A 20,222-nucleotide genomic window follows, 5' to 3' on the forward strand; every position below is an offset into this window, starting at 1 on the left:
TCCCCTTTTCAGATATCTAACATCGATTGTCAATCCTATAACAACATCCATGGACTCAACTATCATTATAATTATATTAAATATACATTTTAATGCATTTACAAGAAAAGAAACATCTCATTTGCATATTTGAAGAAATATTAAAAAGGTAAGGCACAATGACTGAAGAACCTCATAACAAACCCTTCCCTATTCAATATAGTAGGAACATTTCTGACTAGCAAAAATTAGAACAAGGTAACCAGTTTATTAACTATGTTGCCTTAAAACTTTTTTATCCTGTACAGTGATTTGAATAATTATGTTACACGTTTTATAGCCGACTATATCATTTTTGTAATCCAAAATGGATGCATATATTGAGAAACTGTCCAAACATTTTAAAAAGTACCAAATGAGCAGTATACTAGATGAGATTTCTCCCAATCAGATGACAATGAAGGCAAAAGGATATATTCTCTATCTTTGCCATTTTCATGTACTTTATTATACTATATAATGTATTGCAGTTTCTTTTAAAATTCCAGCTAAATTAAATAAATGTATATGTTTAAGAAGAGATTGAAGGGGCAATGTAAACTACTGAAGTAATTGCATCCAGAAAGTGTTTAGGGAGCGGAACAACTTTCCTGAATACATCCATTTATGCCACATGCACACAATCCATTCAGCTTTGATCTTTATCAGCTTCATGTTACAAAGGTTTTATGGATTGTCCTACAGAAAATTTCCATTTTCAGTGTTTCTTAGGATGAAAAACAGATTTTTAGTTTGAAAATTCACAATTGTTATTAATAGGCAGTTCTTCCTATTAAAAATATTTCCAAGATGTTAAATTTTACATGTGACTAAGTTCAGTTTTTAAGGTTGGAATAGTATGAAACTATGAACAATACAGTACTAATAATTCATCATAATTCATGAACAGCACATTCATTTAAATTTTTGCTCAGTGTTTACATTCAACAATTCACCTTCTAATATTGATATAGACTAAGCATCAACTCTTTGGAATAGTGGAATTTTTTCTATTACATTTTGTAAAGCCTGAGATTTAATATCAATCAACTGATAAATCTTTAGATCCTTCTTTGTTGGACCTACAACACTTTTCCTTTATCAATTTTTAGATGAATTTTAGATCATTATTTACTTTAGCAAATATTAACAAAACCACATGAATTAGATGACTGCTGGACATTCATATAAACATGTGCAACAGTGCAGTTAGACTAAATCACAAAGGTATACATTTTCCAGTTAGTTTAAAATTTTCATCTAGCTTTCAGTAAATAATGTTATAAAAACATAACAGATTTTTAAACAAAAAAAGAAGCAGTTATCAGTCCATAACTATCATGAAGGCACCAGGTACTTGGGAAAGACCTTTTACTTCTGCATAGAAAAATCAAAATAGAACCCATTTATTTCCATTTCATACTAGGTGAAATAAGATATTTTGGCCTTTATTAGACAGAGATGGACTGAAGAAACTAATTTTAATAACTCGCATGGCCATATTTTTAAATAAATTACATACCACTAAACATGCCAAAAAGGACCGACTGATGTTTGGCAATTCAAGAAATGATATTGTATGTCATTCTAAGCAGACACTACAGTAAAATCTCGTTTACTTTCTACAACAGACTCATGCTCTCCTTCACTTTCAAAATTGAGATTCATAAATGTACTACACGCTGTATCCCTTGGCTGGGCGGTTTGAACAGACATCCCTTCTTGGCTCTGCTTCTGTTGTTCTTGAAACCTCCTTTCTGCTTCCTCTGACAATTTGTTCTCTTCCTCTTCTTCCTCCTCCTAAAAGAATTGATATATTTTACAACAGGTTACTTCTCAACAAGCTTTGATCCTATCAAATACTTTGAAATACCACATCACTGTTGCAATCTATTGTAAATGCTCTTTTTTTTTTCTCCGAAGACTCAGGGTGGCTTACAATCTAAGAAGCACAAATCAATGTGCTTAGCAATAGCCTTCATTCCATGTATATGCCTGCTTATTTTTACAGTCAGCTTATTGCCCCCAACAATCTGGATCCTCATTTTACCTACCTTGGAAGGATGGAAGGCTGTCAACCTTGAGCCTGGTGGGACTCGAACCTGCACTAATTGCAGGCAGCTGGTGTTACTTAAGGAGGCATTACCCCACTGCTCCACCAAGGCTCTTGATAGAACTTTCAAAAAATGCCCAGAATTGTAGGTCGGAACATGTGTCTGAAGCTAAGCTGCTAATTGATGATGCAAGATATAGAATTCATATGCGGCCTCACTGAATGAATCTGTCTGCTTCAGATCAAGGAGAAAATGCATTTGCTACTGAAAAACCATATATCTGGCACGTAGGGAGGAATGTTCCCAGTCTAGGAAACATCTTTCTGCAGGAATTCCATTTCACTCCCACTCTTTCACTTTTTCACTTTTAAATGCTTTCAGTATTCATTTTATTATAAATTTTAAATTAATGTATATTTTCCTTTTGATTTAAACTGTTATTAGCTACTCTGGGTGTTATCAAAGCAGAAAGGTAGGTATAAATCAAGTGAAATAATATTGCAATACTTTCACGGTTCAACCAAAAACATTCCAATATTGAATGAAATGATAATACAATTGTCATGGTTGTCAGCAGAAACACTGAAAAGATCAAAAGTGTCTCTAAAATGGCTTCTGCGCAAACCGTTCTGGGTTTGAAATAGCTGTTTGTACCTGTTCAATAGCTGTGGTTCATACCCAAACTAAGCATGCAACTAAATATTCTAAGCAGAAGTGTTTGGAGGGGAAGGGGAGTAAAAATAGGAAAAAGCAATGGTTACTGAGGGCGGAGGAACGAGAGGGTGAGAAGACAGGAAAATTATTGCAAAGATGAGTGTTGGGCAGGCCAATGAGATCTGCTACACTGAGCATTCTTAGCAACAGCTAAGAGGATGAAGGAGAATGAAAAAAGGAGGGGGGGAGCAGATCAATGGAACATGCCGAATTTATATCTGCTGAAGGAAAAGAAGGGGTGATGCAAACCAGCTGTGCCCTACTTGCTCAGTAAATCCCTCCAGAATGGCTGGGAATTTTGTTGCATCTTAAACTCTGAGCACTAAAATGCACCAAGCTTTTACTCCTGGCAAATCACAGTTCATGCGGAATAGTTCAGCAGTAGCTGCAAGTGCTGTTTTGAAACAAACATCATCTGCGTACATTCCTAATGTCAATTAAATTAATAGTGTCATTTTCAGAAAAAGATTTTACAACATCTACACTGTTAAAAGGACTGTTTTTTTTTTAAAAAGCATACCTCCTTTTTCATTCTGTAGTATTCATCTATGGCATATTGGTATTTGGGGGTACTGATGCCCAAAACAGAGGCAATTTTTTCACCAAGGAAGTCACACACTGAGTAAAGAAATAAATATGTTATGAATGCTCCAGATTAATTCGTGAACATATTTTCAATCAACACTCCGGAACCACTTTCAGAATGAGAGAACTTTTAGACAAACAGACAAAATCAGCATTTTATGAGCAGATTATAATCATTCTCAAAACATGATAGCCATGGTGGGAATTATTAGCCATGAAATACCAATTTAGCAGAATGTGAGTCACTTATTTATCCAGATACTCAATTGATGCAACTATGTCTTTTTGGGGGGCAGATGGCTCATTTCCAAATGAAACAGTGGATTGTAGCTATTACTATTTTTTGTCTCTTAAGAACACCATGCTGCTTTTATGATGCCCTGAGGCATTCCTTTAATTTGGGAAAAATAAATATTTTTGCAACTAGTGCAGTATTTTTCAAAAATCTTTTTCACCATCCAAAAAGTGCAGAAATGTGGAAAGTTATACAGTAAGATCCCCAGAGTAGGCAAGAGCAAAATTTTCAGCCCATTTTGGGGAGATTTGAAAGGAGTGGGATTTTTAAGAGGCAACAGGGGTACATTAAGGCTCAACCACTCCAAAAAGTAACAAATGTAAATCAATGTAAATAATAAAGTGAAATAGTTCATACAGTGGTATCAATCCACAAGCTATCTGGAAAATGCAGTTTTTCCTCAGCTTCCAGAATGCCAGAATAAAAAGGGCCAACCTAAGTAGAGGCTATTCCACAGAGTTGGTTTCATAACTGAAAAGCAACATTTTCTGGCCTTAATTTCCTTACAAAAATAGGGCACTATTAGCAGTTTCTCCCAGAAAGCTCATTCTTGGATGGACCAAATTTAGTTGGATCATGATCCTAAATATTCTTTAGTTCCAGACCACAGGGGGAATTTATAAATCAAGACTAGCACTGCATAGAACTTACAAAAAAATGTTTGGTCACATTCAGTTCTAATTCTCTTCCAACAACACTATAAGCATTATTTTCATTGCTATATTCCAGCAGAGTGCCTCAAGGGAAGGAGCATCCCAATATTGGTACACAGAGAGAAGACATTTGGGTAGGAATTTTGCTAATAGCTTGGTTGAGTCAATCATTAATTATTATTATTAATTTAATTTGTATACCGCCCTTCTCCCGAAGGACTCAGGGCGGTGAACAGGGCAATACATAATAAAAAACAGGATACAAAAATTAAAAAGTAATTAAACAGCAATGCCCGTAAATAAATTAGTACACATTAAAAAGTTAAAACCGATTTATAAAACCCAACCCCATCCCATCAGGCCAGCTTGTTCAAAAAGGAAGGTTTTGAGATCGAGCCGGAAGGAGCGAAGGTCGGGGGCCGTCCGGAGCTCAACCGGCAAGCGGTTCGATAGGTCTGGCGCGCCCACAGAGAACGCTCTCCCCCTGGGGGCCACCAATCGACATTCTTTGATCGGAGGCACCCTGAGGAGGCCCTCTCTGTGGGAGCGCACTGGACGGAGGGAAGTTGACGCCGGCCGCAGGTGTTGCTGTAGGTAATCCGGACCCATGCCATGTAGGGCTTTGTAAGTCATCACTAACACCTTGAACCTCACCCGGAGGGCAACCGGCAGCCAATGCAGCTCGCGGAGCAAAGGTGTAACATGGGAGTATCGGGAAACCCCCAGCACAACTCGCGTGGCTGCATTCTGCACCAGTTGGAGTCTCCGAGTGGACTTCAAGGGCAGTCCCATGTAAATCAACAAAGCTGCCCATCAAAGCACTGTGAAATTCCTTAAGCATCCTCCAGAAATCCTCTAGATCAGTGGTTCTCAATTTTTTCTTCACCACAGACTCCCTTTAAGTACCTTTTGTGGTCATGGACCATGACCACGGACCACCGAGACTTAATTCAAGATTTAAATCATAACATTTCTTTGTTTTGTGGACCATCTGTGATGACATAGTCATCTCCCCAGTGGTTTGTGGACCACAGATTGAGAACCACTGATCTAGATTCATCAGACAGCCGGGGTGTCTGATAATTACATAAATTTCTGGTAATACGGTAGGTGGGCTAGCTACTGTTAGCAAAAACAACAGAATTGTGGTACCTTTATTATGCTATAACTTTTTTGTTAAACCAGCAGTGAACAGATTTTAAGCATAATCTCTTCCTGTTTCTCACTAGAACTCCAATATTATCTTCCAGCTACAGCCTTATAGAATACATGGTTACTTGGGATTAAGAAATTCTGACCTTGGGAGTTTGTTTTGAATATCAAACCCGAATGCAATGGCACCTCATAAACCTTTTACCCCCAAATTAAATTGGGACTCAGAATGTATTCCTGATCTAGTGCAAATTATCCAATGAACTTTTACAAGGATCTGACTTTACTTCCATCTTTCTCAATTACAATCAACTAATGAAGCAAAGCAGAAGGCATATTTATAAGAACTAAAGGGTAGATTTCACTGAAATATTTTTTCACACCAATGTACAATTCACTCATGCCAATTTATGGTGAATAGTAGGCACTGAAAAGTGAAGACTGAAAGGTTTTTGTTTCATAATCTGCTTCAACTTATTCTATGAAGACAAATAGCATTTAATACCAACTTTAAACTTCAGTGAACACTGAATAGGCCTGGTGACTAAGGAAATTAGTGTTTTCAGAACTTCATCTGAATGTCTTCTCTTGACTAAAGAACAAAATTTAACAGTGCATGGAATTATTTCATCAATATTATTTCCCATTCAAAAAATATCATTCAAGGACATCATTCAATCTCTCATGAATTTATACTACTATTACACTGGCTTGCCTATGTCACTGGATTCTGATCAAGCTATGCACATGGAACCAGAAGCAGCCCATACCTGAGAGTGTTGATGTGGCTACTCTTAGCATCTGAAACCACAAATAAGGACCCCACGTTAATGTTGCCTGCAATAAAGAGTTGAATTGTTTATTTATGCCACAAATTTGATTTTAAGAGAAATCCAGTGAACTTTCATTAATATCCCATGTTACCCTTTCTGAATTTAACATAACATCAGTAGTATTCAGATTCCCATCCTTGGCATCAATTAAATCAGATGTTTTTTCCAAAGCATGCTTTTTTAATACTAATTTAATATTAGTACATAATATTAATTTAATGCTAATGCATATTATTAATGAAATTTCTTAAATCAAGAAAATACAAATCTTAAAAAGAAATCATATATTCATATTCAAATCATTTACACATGTTGATCATGAGCTCCAATTTCTACAAGGTGTTCCTGTCTTAATATATTTTGATTTTCTTCTGCTTTCATACCATGTTTCACATTGTTCTAGAGCAGTGTTCCCCAACCTTTCTGGATTGGCAGCCTGCACAAGAGGGAAGAGGGGGAAAGGATGGTTTTGTGAAAGGGGCAGGTTCGCGCAAGTGGGGCTGTGAGCGCTGGTGCCCACTGCTTGTGTGAATTGAACTGTGTGCACATATGCACACCGGCCTGCTGCTCATGCAGCCTGGTTGCAAATAGGCCTGGTATTGGACTGTGGCCCACAGGTTGGGGACCCCTGTTCTAGAGTGTTCAATCAGAGAAGTTATTCAGAGGTAAGTAGAAGAAAGCTATTACACAGGGGGAATTCTGTTGTAGTATTCTTAATCGATCATTTCGGAAATCTATAAAAGCAAGTATATCACATTTGTCACCTCTACTGTATATTCAACAGGGATATGATTTAATTCATACCTGAGTGGCCTAGTGCTTTTCCTTACTTTCTTTAGTTTAAGCCTAAACTTTGCAATGAGAAGCTCATGGTCTGAGCCACAGTCAGCTTCTGGTCTTGTTTTTACTAACTGTATAGAGCAGGGGTGTCAAACTCAATTTCACTGAGGGCCGCATCAGCATTGCGGTTGCCCTCAGGGGGCTGGGTGGGTGTGGCCTACTGGGTGGGCGTGGCCAGCTCTCCATCGTTCGCATCAAGGGTGCCTATGGGGGCCTGGGCAGGAGTGAGATCGATCTGAGGGTCTCTGGCAGGAGGAGGGTCTCTGGGCCAGGGCCAAGGCAGTGGGAGCCGTTCCCTCACTGTTTCCAGGATGCCTTCGTGGGCCGCATGAAACCACTTCGCGGGCCGGATCCGACCCCCGGGCCTTGTGTTTGACATGTCTGGTATAGAGCTTCTCCATCTTTGGCTGCAGAGCATATAGTCAATCTGAAGAAATGGAGGTAGTGACAGATTTTATTTTCCTGGGCTCCAAGATCACTGCAGATGGGGACTGTAGCCAAGAAATTAAAAGACGCTTGCTCTTCGGGAGGAAAGCCATGGCAAATCTAGACAGCACACTAAAAAGCAGAGATATCACCCTGTCAACAAAAGTGCGTATAGTCAAGGCTATGGTCTTCCCATTTGCAATGTATGGCAGTGAAAGTTGGACCATAAAAAAGGCTGAGCGCCAAAGAATTGAGGCCTTTGAACTGTGGTGCTGGAGAAGATTCCTGCGAGTCCCTTGGGCTGCAAGGCGATCAAACCAGTCAGTCCTAGAGGAAATCAACCCTGACTGCTCTTTAGAAGGCCAGATCCTGAAGCTAAACCTCAAATACTTTGGCCACCTAATGAGAAGGAAGGACTCACTGGAGAAGAGCCTAATGCTGGGAAAGATTGAGGGCAAGAGAAGAAGGGGACGACAGAGAATGAGGTGGCTGGATGGAGTCACTGAAGCAGTAGGCGTGAGCTTAAATGGACTCCAGAAAATGGTAGAAGACAGGAAGGCCTGGAGGAACGTTGTCCATAGGGTCGCGATGGGTCAGACACGACTTCGCAGCTAACAACAAAAACATATCACATTTATTCTTTTGTTGCAAGTGAGAAAAACTTTATGATTGAATGAAATGTGATTTGCCTAATGCCATTGGCCAATTGAGCTTAAGATACATTTCAAAAGCAAACTAACCATTTTCTGTTTCTTTAAAAATAATACATCATCAACCAAGTTAATGGATTTTTATTTCTAGATAAAAAATAACAATAAAGTGAGTAATACCAGTGACCTAGCCTATTGATAATCATCTACAGGCAGTCCTTGATCTATGACCACAATTGAGCCCAAAATTTCTGCTGCTAAGTGAGATATATATGAAGTGAATTTTGCCCCATTCTGTGACCTTTTTTGCCACAGTTGTTAAATGAATCACAGCAATTGTTAATTTAGTAATATGGTCATTAAGTGAATCAGGCTTCCCCACTGACTTTGCTTGTCAGAAGTTCGCAAAGGATGATCACATGACCCCAGCATACTGCAACCATTATAAAAAATGAGTCAGTTGCAAAGAATCTCAATTTTCATCCACCTGACCATGAGGATGCTGCAATGGTTGTTAAGTGTGAAAAACAGTCATAAGTCACTTTTTTCAGTGCTGGTGTAACTTCGGTCACTAAACAAACTGTTGTAAGTCAAGGATGACCTGTATATACCACTAAAATTGTCATTCTCATGATCTTTAACTGGGCAAAATGGTACATCATATGGCAACAATTTTTGTACAAAGGTCCTCAAATAGGCTAACTTACAAAATGTATCCAAAATTTGGGACCCATGATTCCCAAGTGAATGAAATTTGGGGAAGCTGAGGCTGCTTCAGTGCTACTGGTTGCTGCTGTGTTTACGTGATCTTTATTTTCAAAGTTCCATGACAATTTTCCAGGCAATCTCACAATCCCTCCCTCCTTCTCCCACCCAGCAGCAATCACTTACCTGTCTGCTGGGGAGGGGAAGATTTCCGATACTCCCTGCCAAATTCACAAAAGAAAACTCAGTGGGAAAGCTGGAGGGAAGTCAGAAGTCACTCTTACTTCCACTGCTTTATTGCTCCCCCTTGGTCACTCTGTTTCTCTGTTTAGGTAAGGAAATATCTCTGAAATGATGACTGAATGGGGCATGAATTGTCTAGTTTGATATAAACTTAGAAAAACCTACCGGATCAACAGAAGGCAATAGGTCTTTTTTCTCTTGCTGCTCGTCATCTTCATCTGTACTATATTCTTCCATGGTTTCACCACTTGCAAAATGGATAACTCTTCTTGGAATTTTCTTCTTTTTTCCCAGGACACCAAGTTCCACATTCTCAAAACCTCTGTCTCCATTTGTATTTAGCTGTAATAGAGTATATTCAGATATAGTTTGTGTGATGAAGAAAGGAGATTGATAAGCAGGGCTTTTTTTCTCATAGAACGCTCAGAACAGAGTTCCGGCACCTTTTTTGGATGGGACCTTGTAGGGTATGCAAGGCGGGTTGTATGACATGTATGAGTTCCGGCACTTTTTTCTTTTACAAAAAAAGCACTGTTGATAAGTATATATTGAGTCAATCTTTGTCAGCAATAGCATATCATATCATTCATGGCTTGAAGACAGTGAAAGGTTCATTTTTCAAAGTGTAATTTTATGTTGAGGTTGATTTAATTTTCTAGAGTAAACATAAAACTGTGTAGGTTTTCATATTGCCATAGATTGCTAAATGCCAACCAAAATTACAATTGTTTAATGTTCTTTTGAGTACATTAATTTTCAGAGAGTGTTCATGTATTCTACAATATTACTGGGAGTTTGTATTTTGAATTTAATGTTAATCAGTTTAGTACTGCTAGACCTATAATTAAAGATTTTTGCTCAAGGCTATCTAGTAATTTCTAACTAAGTTGGAATTCAGATTAGAGGCTGTAGAAGTCATGAGATACGCTACTGAAATTTGGCAGTATCAAATCCAAACTATGAGAAAAACTCATATTTTCCCTTTACATAAATTATAAGCAAAAGCGGCATTTTTTATATTTTAAATGGTACAATCAGAGATTCAAATACCTTGCAATTTCAGAGAATCACTGCTTTCAGCATCAATCCTAGTATCTTCAAGGTTCTCCCAGGCCCCCAAAATAACAGAGGTAACTAGAAAACCAGATGTTTTAATTTTAAAGGGAATTTTTATATTTGCAGCTGTTACCAGCATTCTATTAAAAGTTGAAAAAGATAAGCCATCATAAAGATTATGACAATAGTAAAGGAAGGTAGGTGGGATAATTATCTTTGGCATCTGAAAACTATAGATAATAGATAAATAAATCCAAAACGTATTGAAAGCACACTTGTGTTGGTTTTAAAAGTCACTTCTAATAGATCCATTACATGTATAGCAACTGTTGACACCCAATTGCCAGGCTTGTGCAATTAGCTGAAAGTCGAAACTGATCTTCATTAAATAATTGAGCAGACCAATTTGTAACAGAGATCTGCTTGCAGCATTACAAGAAATCAAACCACTGAGTGTAATAATACAGTACAAGGTAGCAGAAAAAAAAATTAACTATCAAAGTTACACAAATAAGCAATATTTCTAAATGTATATTTATACGAAAAACTGGTACTACTAGTGAATTCACCTAATAAGAGATCACATACATTAGTGTCTAAGAATTTCTAGATCTTCAAGCCTTGTAAATCAAGATTCAACTATATCCAGAATTTGTTTAAAGTTAAGCCTGCATTGTGCACCTAGCCACTAGCAATGGAAAATACATATTTATTACTGAGTCTATTTTAAGGCCTAGGACTTAGTTATTTTGTGGCAAATTAGTACAATCCTGTTCTCTATATAGCATAACATAAATAAGCTAGTTATTTAAAATGTTATTTAGATATTTTAAAATATAGTATTTAAAAAATACTACAACTGCTAACATCTGTACCGCAACTTACTGCTAACTCTTTATGCACTGATAACTTTCTATGTTGCAATGAAATATTAGAAAGCAGACTGTTATTAAATAACACTGCAATAATAAATATCGTACAATAACGTCCCCTAGTTCCCTCCACCTCCATACAGTTATCCATACTGATACATTCATATTTATCATGCTATTCTGTTTCGAGATAGGCAATGTTGTGCACAGCACAGAAAAATGATACAAAGCAGTGAGCAAAAAAAAATGAAGCTGGGATATAAAAGAGAGAGAGAGAAAAAATTATATTATTTAGTTATGGCAGCATCTATTTTTCTTTCTATAAATGTAAACTACCTTTGTTTCTACTGCATGCATATACTGCATTAATTTTGACACTACTTTTGTTCTTTAAACTTCTTATTTTTCTCTCTGGAAACCTTCATTAAATCCAACCAGAAAGACTTTAAAGGTCTTTCCCTTCCACTCCACCAATTTATTCTTCCTTCAGATACGTGCTGAGATTTGATGTCTGTTCATTCTCTCTGTATGATCAGGCAATTTCAGCATACTTCTTTTGTACTGATCACTTATTTGTTCTTCACTGTACTGTTTCTTATAACACAATATATATTCTTGGTTCCCGGAGGCAAGCCTGAATGGGTGACAACAGGCTTGTGGTAAAACAGAGTGGCTATACTGTAGGTATGCACAGCTTTGAGGCTTATCATCTTTAGCTTTGGGTGGGCTTGCACTACACCAACTGTTTTATTTTTATTCACTTATAAAATATGAAAATACAAAAGCAAATAGTAGGGAACAAAGGTAAGGGAAAGGGAAAGAGAGAAGTATTGAAAAGGGGAGGGGGGAAGGAAAAAAGGCATGGATTTCCAACTCCCTCTGTTGCAGTAAAATAAGGCATTGGCATCAAACCTCAACTTTTTACATTTCTATGGTAGTATGAACTAGCCATTTCTATATCAACAAATCAATCTAATCAGTAAAGCCCAAAATCAAAGTATCATTTTTTTTCCACCTCAAGCACAAAGTCCAGAAGCGGTTTCCAAGTAGAAACAAAAGTACTCATATTCTTTCTTTTATCAAACCAGTCAATTTAGCCATCTCTGCTTACTCCACCAACTTTTTCAGCCATTTATTCATGGTGGGAATCAAAGCATCCGATGGGCTTGCACTACCCCAGACAGATGCTGAGTTCAACTTGGGGGTTCTCCTAGACCAGGGGTAGGCAACCTTGGCTCTTTTATGACTCGTGGACTTCAACTCCCAGAATTCCTGAGCCAGCTAGACTCATGACTCCAGCTTGAAGAGCAGGTAGTAGTCGTGATTAGGAACGCCTTTGCACAACTTCGTGTTGTGTGCCAACTGTGCTCTTTTCTGGATCATGAGGCCCTGTGTTCAGTCACTCACGCTCTCATCATCTCCTGCTTAGATTATGGCAGCATGCTCTTCATGGGGCTACTCTTGAAGAGAATTTAAAAACTACAGTTGGTCCAGATGGCTGCATCAGAGAGTTTTGGAGGGTCCTAGGGTAGCACATGTAACATCACTGTTATGCAAGTTGCAGTGGCTGCCAATTTGCTTCCAAGTGCAGTTCAAGGTGGGCGTGGCTAGAGTGCGTATGGCCTACTGGGTGGGCGTGGCCAGCTCTACATCGTTCGCATCAAGGGTACCTATGGGGGCCTGGGCAGGAGTGGGACAGATCTGAGGGTCTCTGGCAGAAGGAAGGTCTCTGGGCCAGGGCCAAAGCTGTGGGGGCCGTTCCCTCACTGTTTCCAGGATGGCTTCACGGGCCGGATCCGGCCCCCGGGCCTTGTGTTTGACATGTCTGCTCTATGGCATGGCTCGAATATATCTGCCAAACTATCTTTCCCCCATGGGATTGGCCCATTCCACTCGTGCTGGGAGAAGAGGTCTACTGAGAATCCCATCAGCCAAGGAATTTTGGTTGGTGGGATCCAGTAGTCTTTTCTGCCATAGCTCCTACCCTTTGGAACATCTTGCCACAGAAGGTGAAATCTGCCCCTCTTTTTGCCTTCAAGAAAAGCCTTAGAACTTGGCTAGGCTGGTTTGCACAGAATCCTGAAGGAGAAGCTGTTGGCTGGAAGTGGTTGTGCAGTAATAGAGAAAGCCCCACCACGTTGTGTCTGCTCCAAACTCTGAGCTTTTAATTTGAATGTTTTTGTAATTTTAATTTGTTTTTATGTGTATTTTTGATATTTGTATATTTTAGCAATCCCCTTCATGGATTACTGCCTTGTCGTGGCGAAGGGGCTTGCGTAATTCAATGAAGCTATGAGCTATGCCGTGCAGGGCCACCCAAGACGGACAGGTCATAGCAGAGAGTTCTGACAAAACGTGATCCACTGGAGAAGGAAATGGCAACCCACTCCAGTATCTTTGCCATGAAAACCCTATGGACAGTACCAAAAGGCAAAACGATATGACGCTGGAAGATGAGCCCCTCAGGTCGGAAGGCGTCCAATATGCTACTGGGGAAGAGCAGAGGGCTAGTACTAGTAGCGCCAGAAAGAATGAAGCGACTGGGCCAAAGCCGAAAGGATGCTCAGCTGTGGATATGTCTGGTGGTGAAAGGAAAGTCCGATGCTGTAAAGATTTTTTCTCCATAGGAACCTGGAATGTAAGATCCATGAATCAAGGAAAGCTGGACGTGGTCAAACAAGAGATGACAAGACTCAACATTGACATCTTAGGTATCAGCGAACTAAAATGGACAGGAATGGGTGAATTTAATTCAGATGACCATCAGGTATACTACTGCGGGCAAGAATCCCTCAGAAGAAATGGAGTAGCCTTCATAGTCAATAAAAAAATAGGAAAAGCAATACTGGGATACAATCCTCAAAATGACAGAATGATCTCAGTTCGAATCCAAGGCAAACCATTCAATATCACAGTAGTCCAAGTCTATGCCCCAACCACCGGTGCTGAAGAGGATGAAATTGACCGGTTCTATGAAGCCCTACAGCACCTTATAGAACTAACACCCAGAAATGATGTCCTTATCATCATGGGGGATTGGAATGCTAAAGTAGGAAGGCAAAAGATAACTGGAATAACAGGCAAGTTTGGCCTTGGAGTACAAAATGAAGCAGGGCACAGGCTGATAGAATTTTGTCAAGAGAATACGATGGTCATAGCAAACACTCTTTTCCAACAACCCAAGAGACGGCTTTACACATGGACATCACCAGACGGTCAACACAGAAATCAGATTGACTATATGCTCTGCAGCCAAAGATGGAGAAGCTCTATACAGTCAGTAAAAACAAGACCAGGAGCTGACTGTGGCTCAGACCATGAGCTTCTTGTTGCAAAGTTTAGGCTTAAATTAAAGAAAGTAGGGAAAAGCGCTAGGCCAGTCAGGTATGAATTAAATCATATCCCTGTTGAATATACAGTAGAGGTGACAAATAGATTTAAGGAATTAGATCTGATAGACAGAGTGCCTGAAGAACTATGGACAGAGGTTCGCAACATTGTACAACAGGTAGCAACCAAAACCATCCCAAAGAAAAAGAAATGCAAGAAAGCAAAATGGCTGTCTGAGGAAGCTTTGCAAATAGCTGAGGAAAGGAGAGAAGCGAAAGGCAAGGGAGAAAAAGAAAGATATGCCCAATTAAATGCAGAATTCCAAAGAATAGCTAGAAGAGATAAGAATGCCTTCTTAAATGAACAATGCAAAGAAATAGAAGAAAACAATAGACTAGGGAGGACCAGAGATCTTTTCAAGAAAATTGGAGAGATGAAAGGAACGTTTAATGCAAAAATGGGCATGATAAAGGACCAAAATGGCAGGGACCTAACAGAGGCAGAAGAGATTAAGAAGAGGTGGCAAAATTACACAGAAGAACTATACAAGAATGAGCTTAACGTCCCTGATAATCACAATGAGGTGGTCACTGACCTCGAGCCAGACATCCTAGAATGTGAAGTGAAGTGGGCCTTAGAAAAGCTGAGCAACAACAAAGCTAGTGGAGGTGACAGTATTCCAGCTGAGCTATTCAAAATCTTAAAAGACGATGCAGTAAAAGTGCTACACTCAATTTGCCAGCAAATTTGGAAAACTCAACAGTGGCCACAGGATTGGAAAAGATCAGTTTACATTCCAATTCCAAAGAAAGGCAGTGCCAAAGAATGTTCAAACTATCGCACCATTGCACTCATTTCTCATGCTAGTAAAGTTATGCTTAAAATTCTACAAGCTAGACTCCAGCAGCATGTGGATCGAGAACTACCAGAAGTACAGGCAGGATTTCGAAGAGGCAGAGGAACTAGAGATCAAATTGCTAACATACGCTGGATCATGGAGAAAGCTAGAGAGTTCCAGAAAAACATCTACTTCTGCTTCATCGACTATGCTAAAGCCTTTGATTGTGTGGATCATAACAAACTCTGGCAAGTCCTTAAAGAGATGGGCATACCAGACCATCTTATTTGTCTCTTGAGAAATCTATATGCGGGCCAAGAAGCAACAGTGAGAACTGGACACGGAACCACTGATTGGTTCAAAATTGGGAAAGGAGTCCGGCAAGGCTGTATACTGTCGCCTTGCCTATTTAACTTATATGCAGAGCACATCATGAGAAAGGCAGGGCTAGATGAATCAAAAGTTGGAATTAAGATTGCCGGAAGAAACATCAACTACCTAAGATATGCAGATGATACCACTCTAATGGCAGAAAGTGAAGAAGAACTAAAGAGCCTCTTGTTGCGGGTGAAGAAGGAGAGTGCAAAACTTGGGTTGAAACTAAACATTAAGAAAACCAAGATCATGGCATCCGGCCCTCTCAATTCCTGGCAAATAGATGGGGAAGAAATGGAGGTAGTGACAGATTTTATTTTCCTGGGCTCCAAGATCACTGCAGATGGGGACTGTAGCCAAGAAATTAAAAGACGCTTGCTCCTCGGGAGGAAAGCCATGGCAAATCTAGACAGCACACTAAAAAGCAGAGACATCACCCTGTCAACAAAAGTGCGTATAGTCAAGGCTATGGTCTTCCCAGTTGCAATGTATGGCAGTGAAAGCTGGACCATAAGAAAGGCTGAGCGCCAAAGAATTGAAGCCTTTGAACTATGGTGCTAGAGAAGACTCCTGCGAGTTCCTTGGACTGCAAGGCGATCAAACCGGTCAGTCCTAGAGGAGATCAACCCTGACTGCTCTTTAGAAGGCCAGATCCTGAAGCTAAAACTCAAATACTTTGGCCACCTAATGAGAAGGAAGGACTCACTGGAGAAGAGCCTAATGCTGGGAAAGATTGAGGGCAAGAGAAGAAGGGGACGACAGAGAATGAGGTGGCTGGATGGAGTCACTGAAGCAGTAGGCGTGAGCTTAGATGGACTCCAGAAGATGGTAGAAGACAGGAAGGCCTGGAGGAACATTGTCCATAGGGTCGCGATGGGTCGGACACGACTTCGCAACTAACAACAACAACAACAATATTTTAGCAATAGTACAGCACTCTCTAAGCGGTTTACAGAGTCAGCATACTGCCCCCAACTATCTGGGTCCTCATTTTAACAAGCGATTTATCATACAGTAAGCCACTCAGAATTCCCTCCAACTGCAAGATGAGCAGCAAATAAACGTAACAATAAATAAAATAGTAAATATACAACAGGCCTCTACTCTCTTTACTTTTAGAAAAGCTGTTAACACCTGGGTTTTTTCTGAGGCACTGGGAGCCAGATGAATGATCCCCTTTGGGTTGTTTTGCCATTTTATATTTTGTACTTTATATTTACATACTGTTTATATTTTAATGTTATGTGGGGATTTTTGGTTTATCATTTATTTTTTGTTGTTGTACAACATCCAGTCACATTGTTTGAATTGGGCATCCTTACAAATCTAGTAAATATATAAATGTTATCACATGAACTTAATTATCCCATTGTCATTTCATTCACCTTAGTTTTATGATTCTCCCTGCACACCAATTCTCCATTCCACATAAATGGACAGAAGAATGCTTTTATCACAACTATTTTTCTTTCTACAAATATTTGATGCTTGCAACAGATGACATGTTATTGAAATAGTTATATGGGTATGACCTTGAAGATGAAGGGAAGAGATGCTGCCTAGGGCAGGGGTAGGCAACCTCGGCTCTTTTATGACTCATAGACTTCAACTCCCAGAATTCCTGAGTCAGCTGAGCGGAGGATGCCTACCCCTGGCCTAGGGAATGATCAGATAAAAGGGGGAGGAGCCTGCAGCTGCTCAATGGTCAGAGAAAAAAAAAAGAACCCGCCCTAAATTGATCAGACTATAAAGGAGATTTGTACTTTCAGACTTGCAATAAAGTAGAATTAGCTCATCTGGTTCACATCTTGCTGTTCCTCTACCCATTTTCTCATTTCCAGCAAAGTACACAAATTCATCTATTTGTTCTAATCAGTTTCCCCAAAGAGAGAGATTCCAGAAAAAAGCAAGAAAGGTACATGAGTAATGCTAGCTCTTTCTGGCCAACTCTTCCTCCCTCCCCTCCTCTCCAATCCATTGGATGACAAATTTTGGGAAATTATCATAAAGCATTTTATGACATAATACAAAATGTCATAAAATTTTCTGTGGTCAACTCCTGATGCTTGACAGTGCTATACAGTTCAACATGCAATTCAACATATTTTCAAGCCAGATACATCTCTGAATAACTCCCTGAATTTTTAAGTAATTTTCCAGTGAAGGCAGTGCATTAGTAGCTCTGCTATTGTTGAAGAGAGTGAGGAATCAGATAAGAAATAATAACCCAAGAAGTCATGGGTTGTTATAAATGTAGGATGCAAAACATAGGATGCAATTATAATAAACATTTACTACATTTATTACAGCAAACAAACTTCCAAAAATCACAAGATTTCCCCATGGACTGACAAGCAAGATTCCTCACTTGACCATAACACAGAGACAGTCCTCAATTTATGACCACAACTGGGCCCAACATTTCCATTGCTAAGCAAGACAGTTAAGTGAGTTTTGCCCTACTTTACGACCTTTTTGCACTGTTAAGCAAATCACTGCAATTGTTAAGTGATCACACGGTCGTTAAGTGAAACCAGCTTCCCCCACTGACTTTGCTTGTCAGAAGCTAGTTGGGAAGGTTACAAATGGTGATCACATGACCCCAGAACAATGCAACTGTCACAAATACATGCCAGTTGCCAAGACGCTGAATTTTGATCATGTGACTATGGAGACCCTGCAACAACCTCGTGAAAACCGATCATGTCACTTTTTTCAGTGCCACTGTAACTTCCAAGAGTTACTAAATGAATGGCCGTAAGTCGAGGACTACCTGTACATTCTTACAGAACAGATTAGTATTGGAAAGTGGGGGAAAAAAGGATCCCTGGAGGCATGCAGAAAATTTGGAAGAAGCAGATGTTTCACAAATTAAATGCTAAATATCAAGCAGGAGATATAGGAGTATAGCCAGCCGCACCAACAGGCTGAAAAACAGCTTTTATCCGTGGGCTGTTAGGCTTTTGAATGGGAAATAATTTTTATAAACTTTATGCAGAATTGACTTGCGAGGCCGGTGTGTGGTACAATTAGTTCACATGGTGTAATAAGATGGAGGTTTATTGTCACTGTGAGTTGGGGGGTGGGAGCACGAAGGGAGGCTCAGCTAATCTTTTTTTTTATTAAAGAGTTTTACGAAAACAAAATTTTACAATATATCCCCAAATCCCTCCCACCCCAAACCCACCCACTTTCCCCCCCCCACTTCCCAGAGCTAAATACAGGATTATAGTTACAATAATCATATTCTAAATAAAAATTACGCATAATATACAATTAACCAAATTCATAATGCGCTTTAACTCTCTTTTAAAGGGAGGCTCAGCTAATCTCAATGTATATACATGGTTGTACTTTGACAATAAAGGTTCATTCATTCACACACGGGTTTTTTTTTATTAGCTTGATTTTTTAAAAAAAGCATTTTCACTTCCTTAAGCATTCCTGACCTGGAACTACATAACCGTTCCCAAAAAAAATGCCTGCCTGCCTGCCATGCACCACACACAGCACAACCATCATATATGCCCGTCTTCTCCCCCCGAGTCCTTCTCCGGGCGTGTTGAGCTACAGCTCCCACCAACAGATGACAGGGACTGTACTTCAGCATCTATAGCCCATCTTGTAGCTAGAGGGTCATATGCTCATTTTTCTGCGGTCCCAAAGCAGGAAGGGTAGCGCTCAGGGAAGAAGAAGAAGAAGAAGAAGACCCTCGCCTTCTGCCCCAGTCAAGTGACAGAAAAGCTTCACCTCCGTCGCGTCTTCTCCCAGGAAAGAGTTCAGGCGTGGCGGGGCAGACGAGGCGCGGAAGGAACGAGCCGGGCGATCCCCGTGGATCCGGCGCCTGCGGGGAGGAAAGGGACACTCACCTGTTCCTGATCCATGGCGTAGGCGGCGGCGGCGGCAGCGACCGGAGCGCAGTATAAGGAAAGAGCAGAGAGCCCCTGCTCCATAGCCCCCCGCGTTCCGACGGAGAGATCTTCTGCCGCGACGATCGCGCCAGGCCAAGCCCACCGCCGGGGCGGAGGCCCTGAGAAATGAGCTCACAAGAGAGGCCGGTCCTCCCGCCGGTCACACCCTCGACTTGGGCAGGGGTAGGCAACCTCGGCTCTTTTATGACTCATGGACTTCAACTCCCAGAATTCCTGAGTCAGCATAGCTGACTCAGGAATTCTGGGAGTTGAAGTCCATGAGTCATAAAAGAGCCGAGGTTGCCTACCCCTGGACTTGGGGGTTGCTAGGATACCTCCAGGAACTGTCTGTCCGCCTGTCTGTCTTGTCTTCTCTCAGGTGCCCTGGCGACAGGCGTCTGTCGAGCCAGAGGAGGGGGGGGGCTGCCGCTTGGTGACAGAGAGGAGTGGGGGGAGGCGGGGGGGGTGTTTGTTGTTGCAGGGAATCCAGAGCCGGGCCTTCGTTCGGGGAAAGCCCGGCCAAGCACGTGACTGCCCGCCCCCTTTGGAACCTTGTACTGTAGATCTAAACCGGTTTCGGAAACTTTTCCCACGGTTCAAACATCCCCAGACAACATCTTTCTTTTTTTTCCGCTTCACTTCCTCTTAAGATTGCCTTTACCTTTTACCAGC

At 40.4% G+C, this 20,222-nt stretch overlaps 1 protein-coding gene across 2 annotated transcripts; it reads right to left on the bottom strand.

The window, feature by feature from the left end:
• Window positions 1-75: 75 nt before the first annotated feature.
• FAM177A1 (family with sequence similarity 177 member A1) lies at window positions 76-19,773 on the bottom strand. 2 transcript variants are annotated; one of them, XM_081336330.1, is made up of 5 exons: window positions 19,509-19,773; window positions 9,334-9,510; window positions 6,242-6,272; window positions 3,307-3,404; window positions 76-1,818 (listed from the first exon to the last, which is right to left on the bottom strand). In XM_081336330.1, the coding sequence occupies exons 1-5, from the start codon at window positions 19,590-19,592 to the stop codon at window positions 1,606-1,608; spliced, it is 603 nt and encodes a 200-aa protein (XP_081192456.1). In that variant the 5' UTR covers window positions 19,593-19,773; the 3' UTR covers window positions 76-1,605. The 2 variants fall into 2 exon arrangements, with proteins under 2 accessions (XP_081192456.1, XP_081192455.1); XM_081336329.1 differs by having other exon boundaries at window positions 86-1,818; window positions 6,242-6,308; window positions 19,509-19,767.
• Between the last annotated feature and the right edge of the window lie 449 nt (window positions 19,774-20,222).

This window comes from Vipera berus, assembly GCF_964194415.1.
Source record: "Vipera berus genome assembly, chromosome: 1".
NCBI classification, from domain to species: Eukaryota; Metazoa; Chordata; class Lepidosauria; order Squamata; family Viperidae; genus Vipera; species Vipera berus.

Excerpts from the sequence above, each read along its gene's own strand:
- FAM177A1 (XM_081336329.1), bottom strand. The coding sequence starts at position 19,592 with ATGGAGCAGGGGCTCTCTGCTCTTTCCTTATACTGCGCTCCGGTCGCT. Across the intron at positions 3,405-6,241 it reads AGCCACATCAACACTCTCAG|TGTGTGACTTCCTTGGTGAA; the intron begins GTATGGGCTGCT and ends TTCTTTACTCAG. Across the intron at positions 1,819-3,306 it reads ACTACAGAATGAAAAAGGAG|GAGGAGGAAGAAGAGGAAGA; the intron begins GTATGCTTTTTA and ends CAATTCTTTTAG.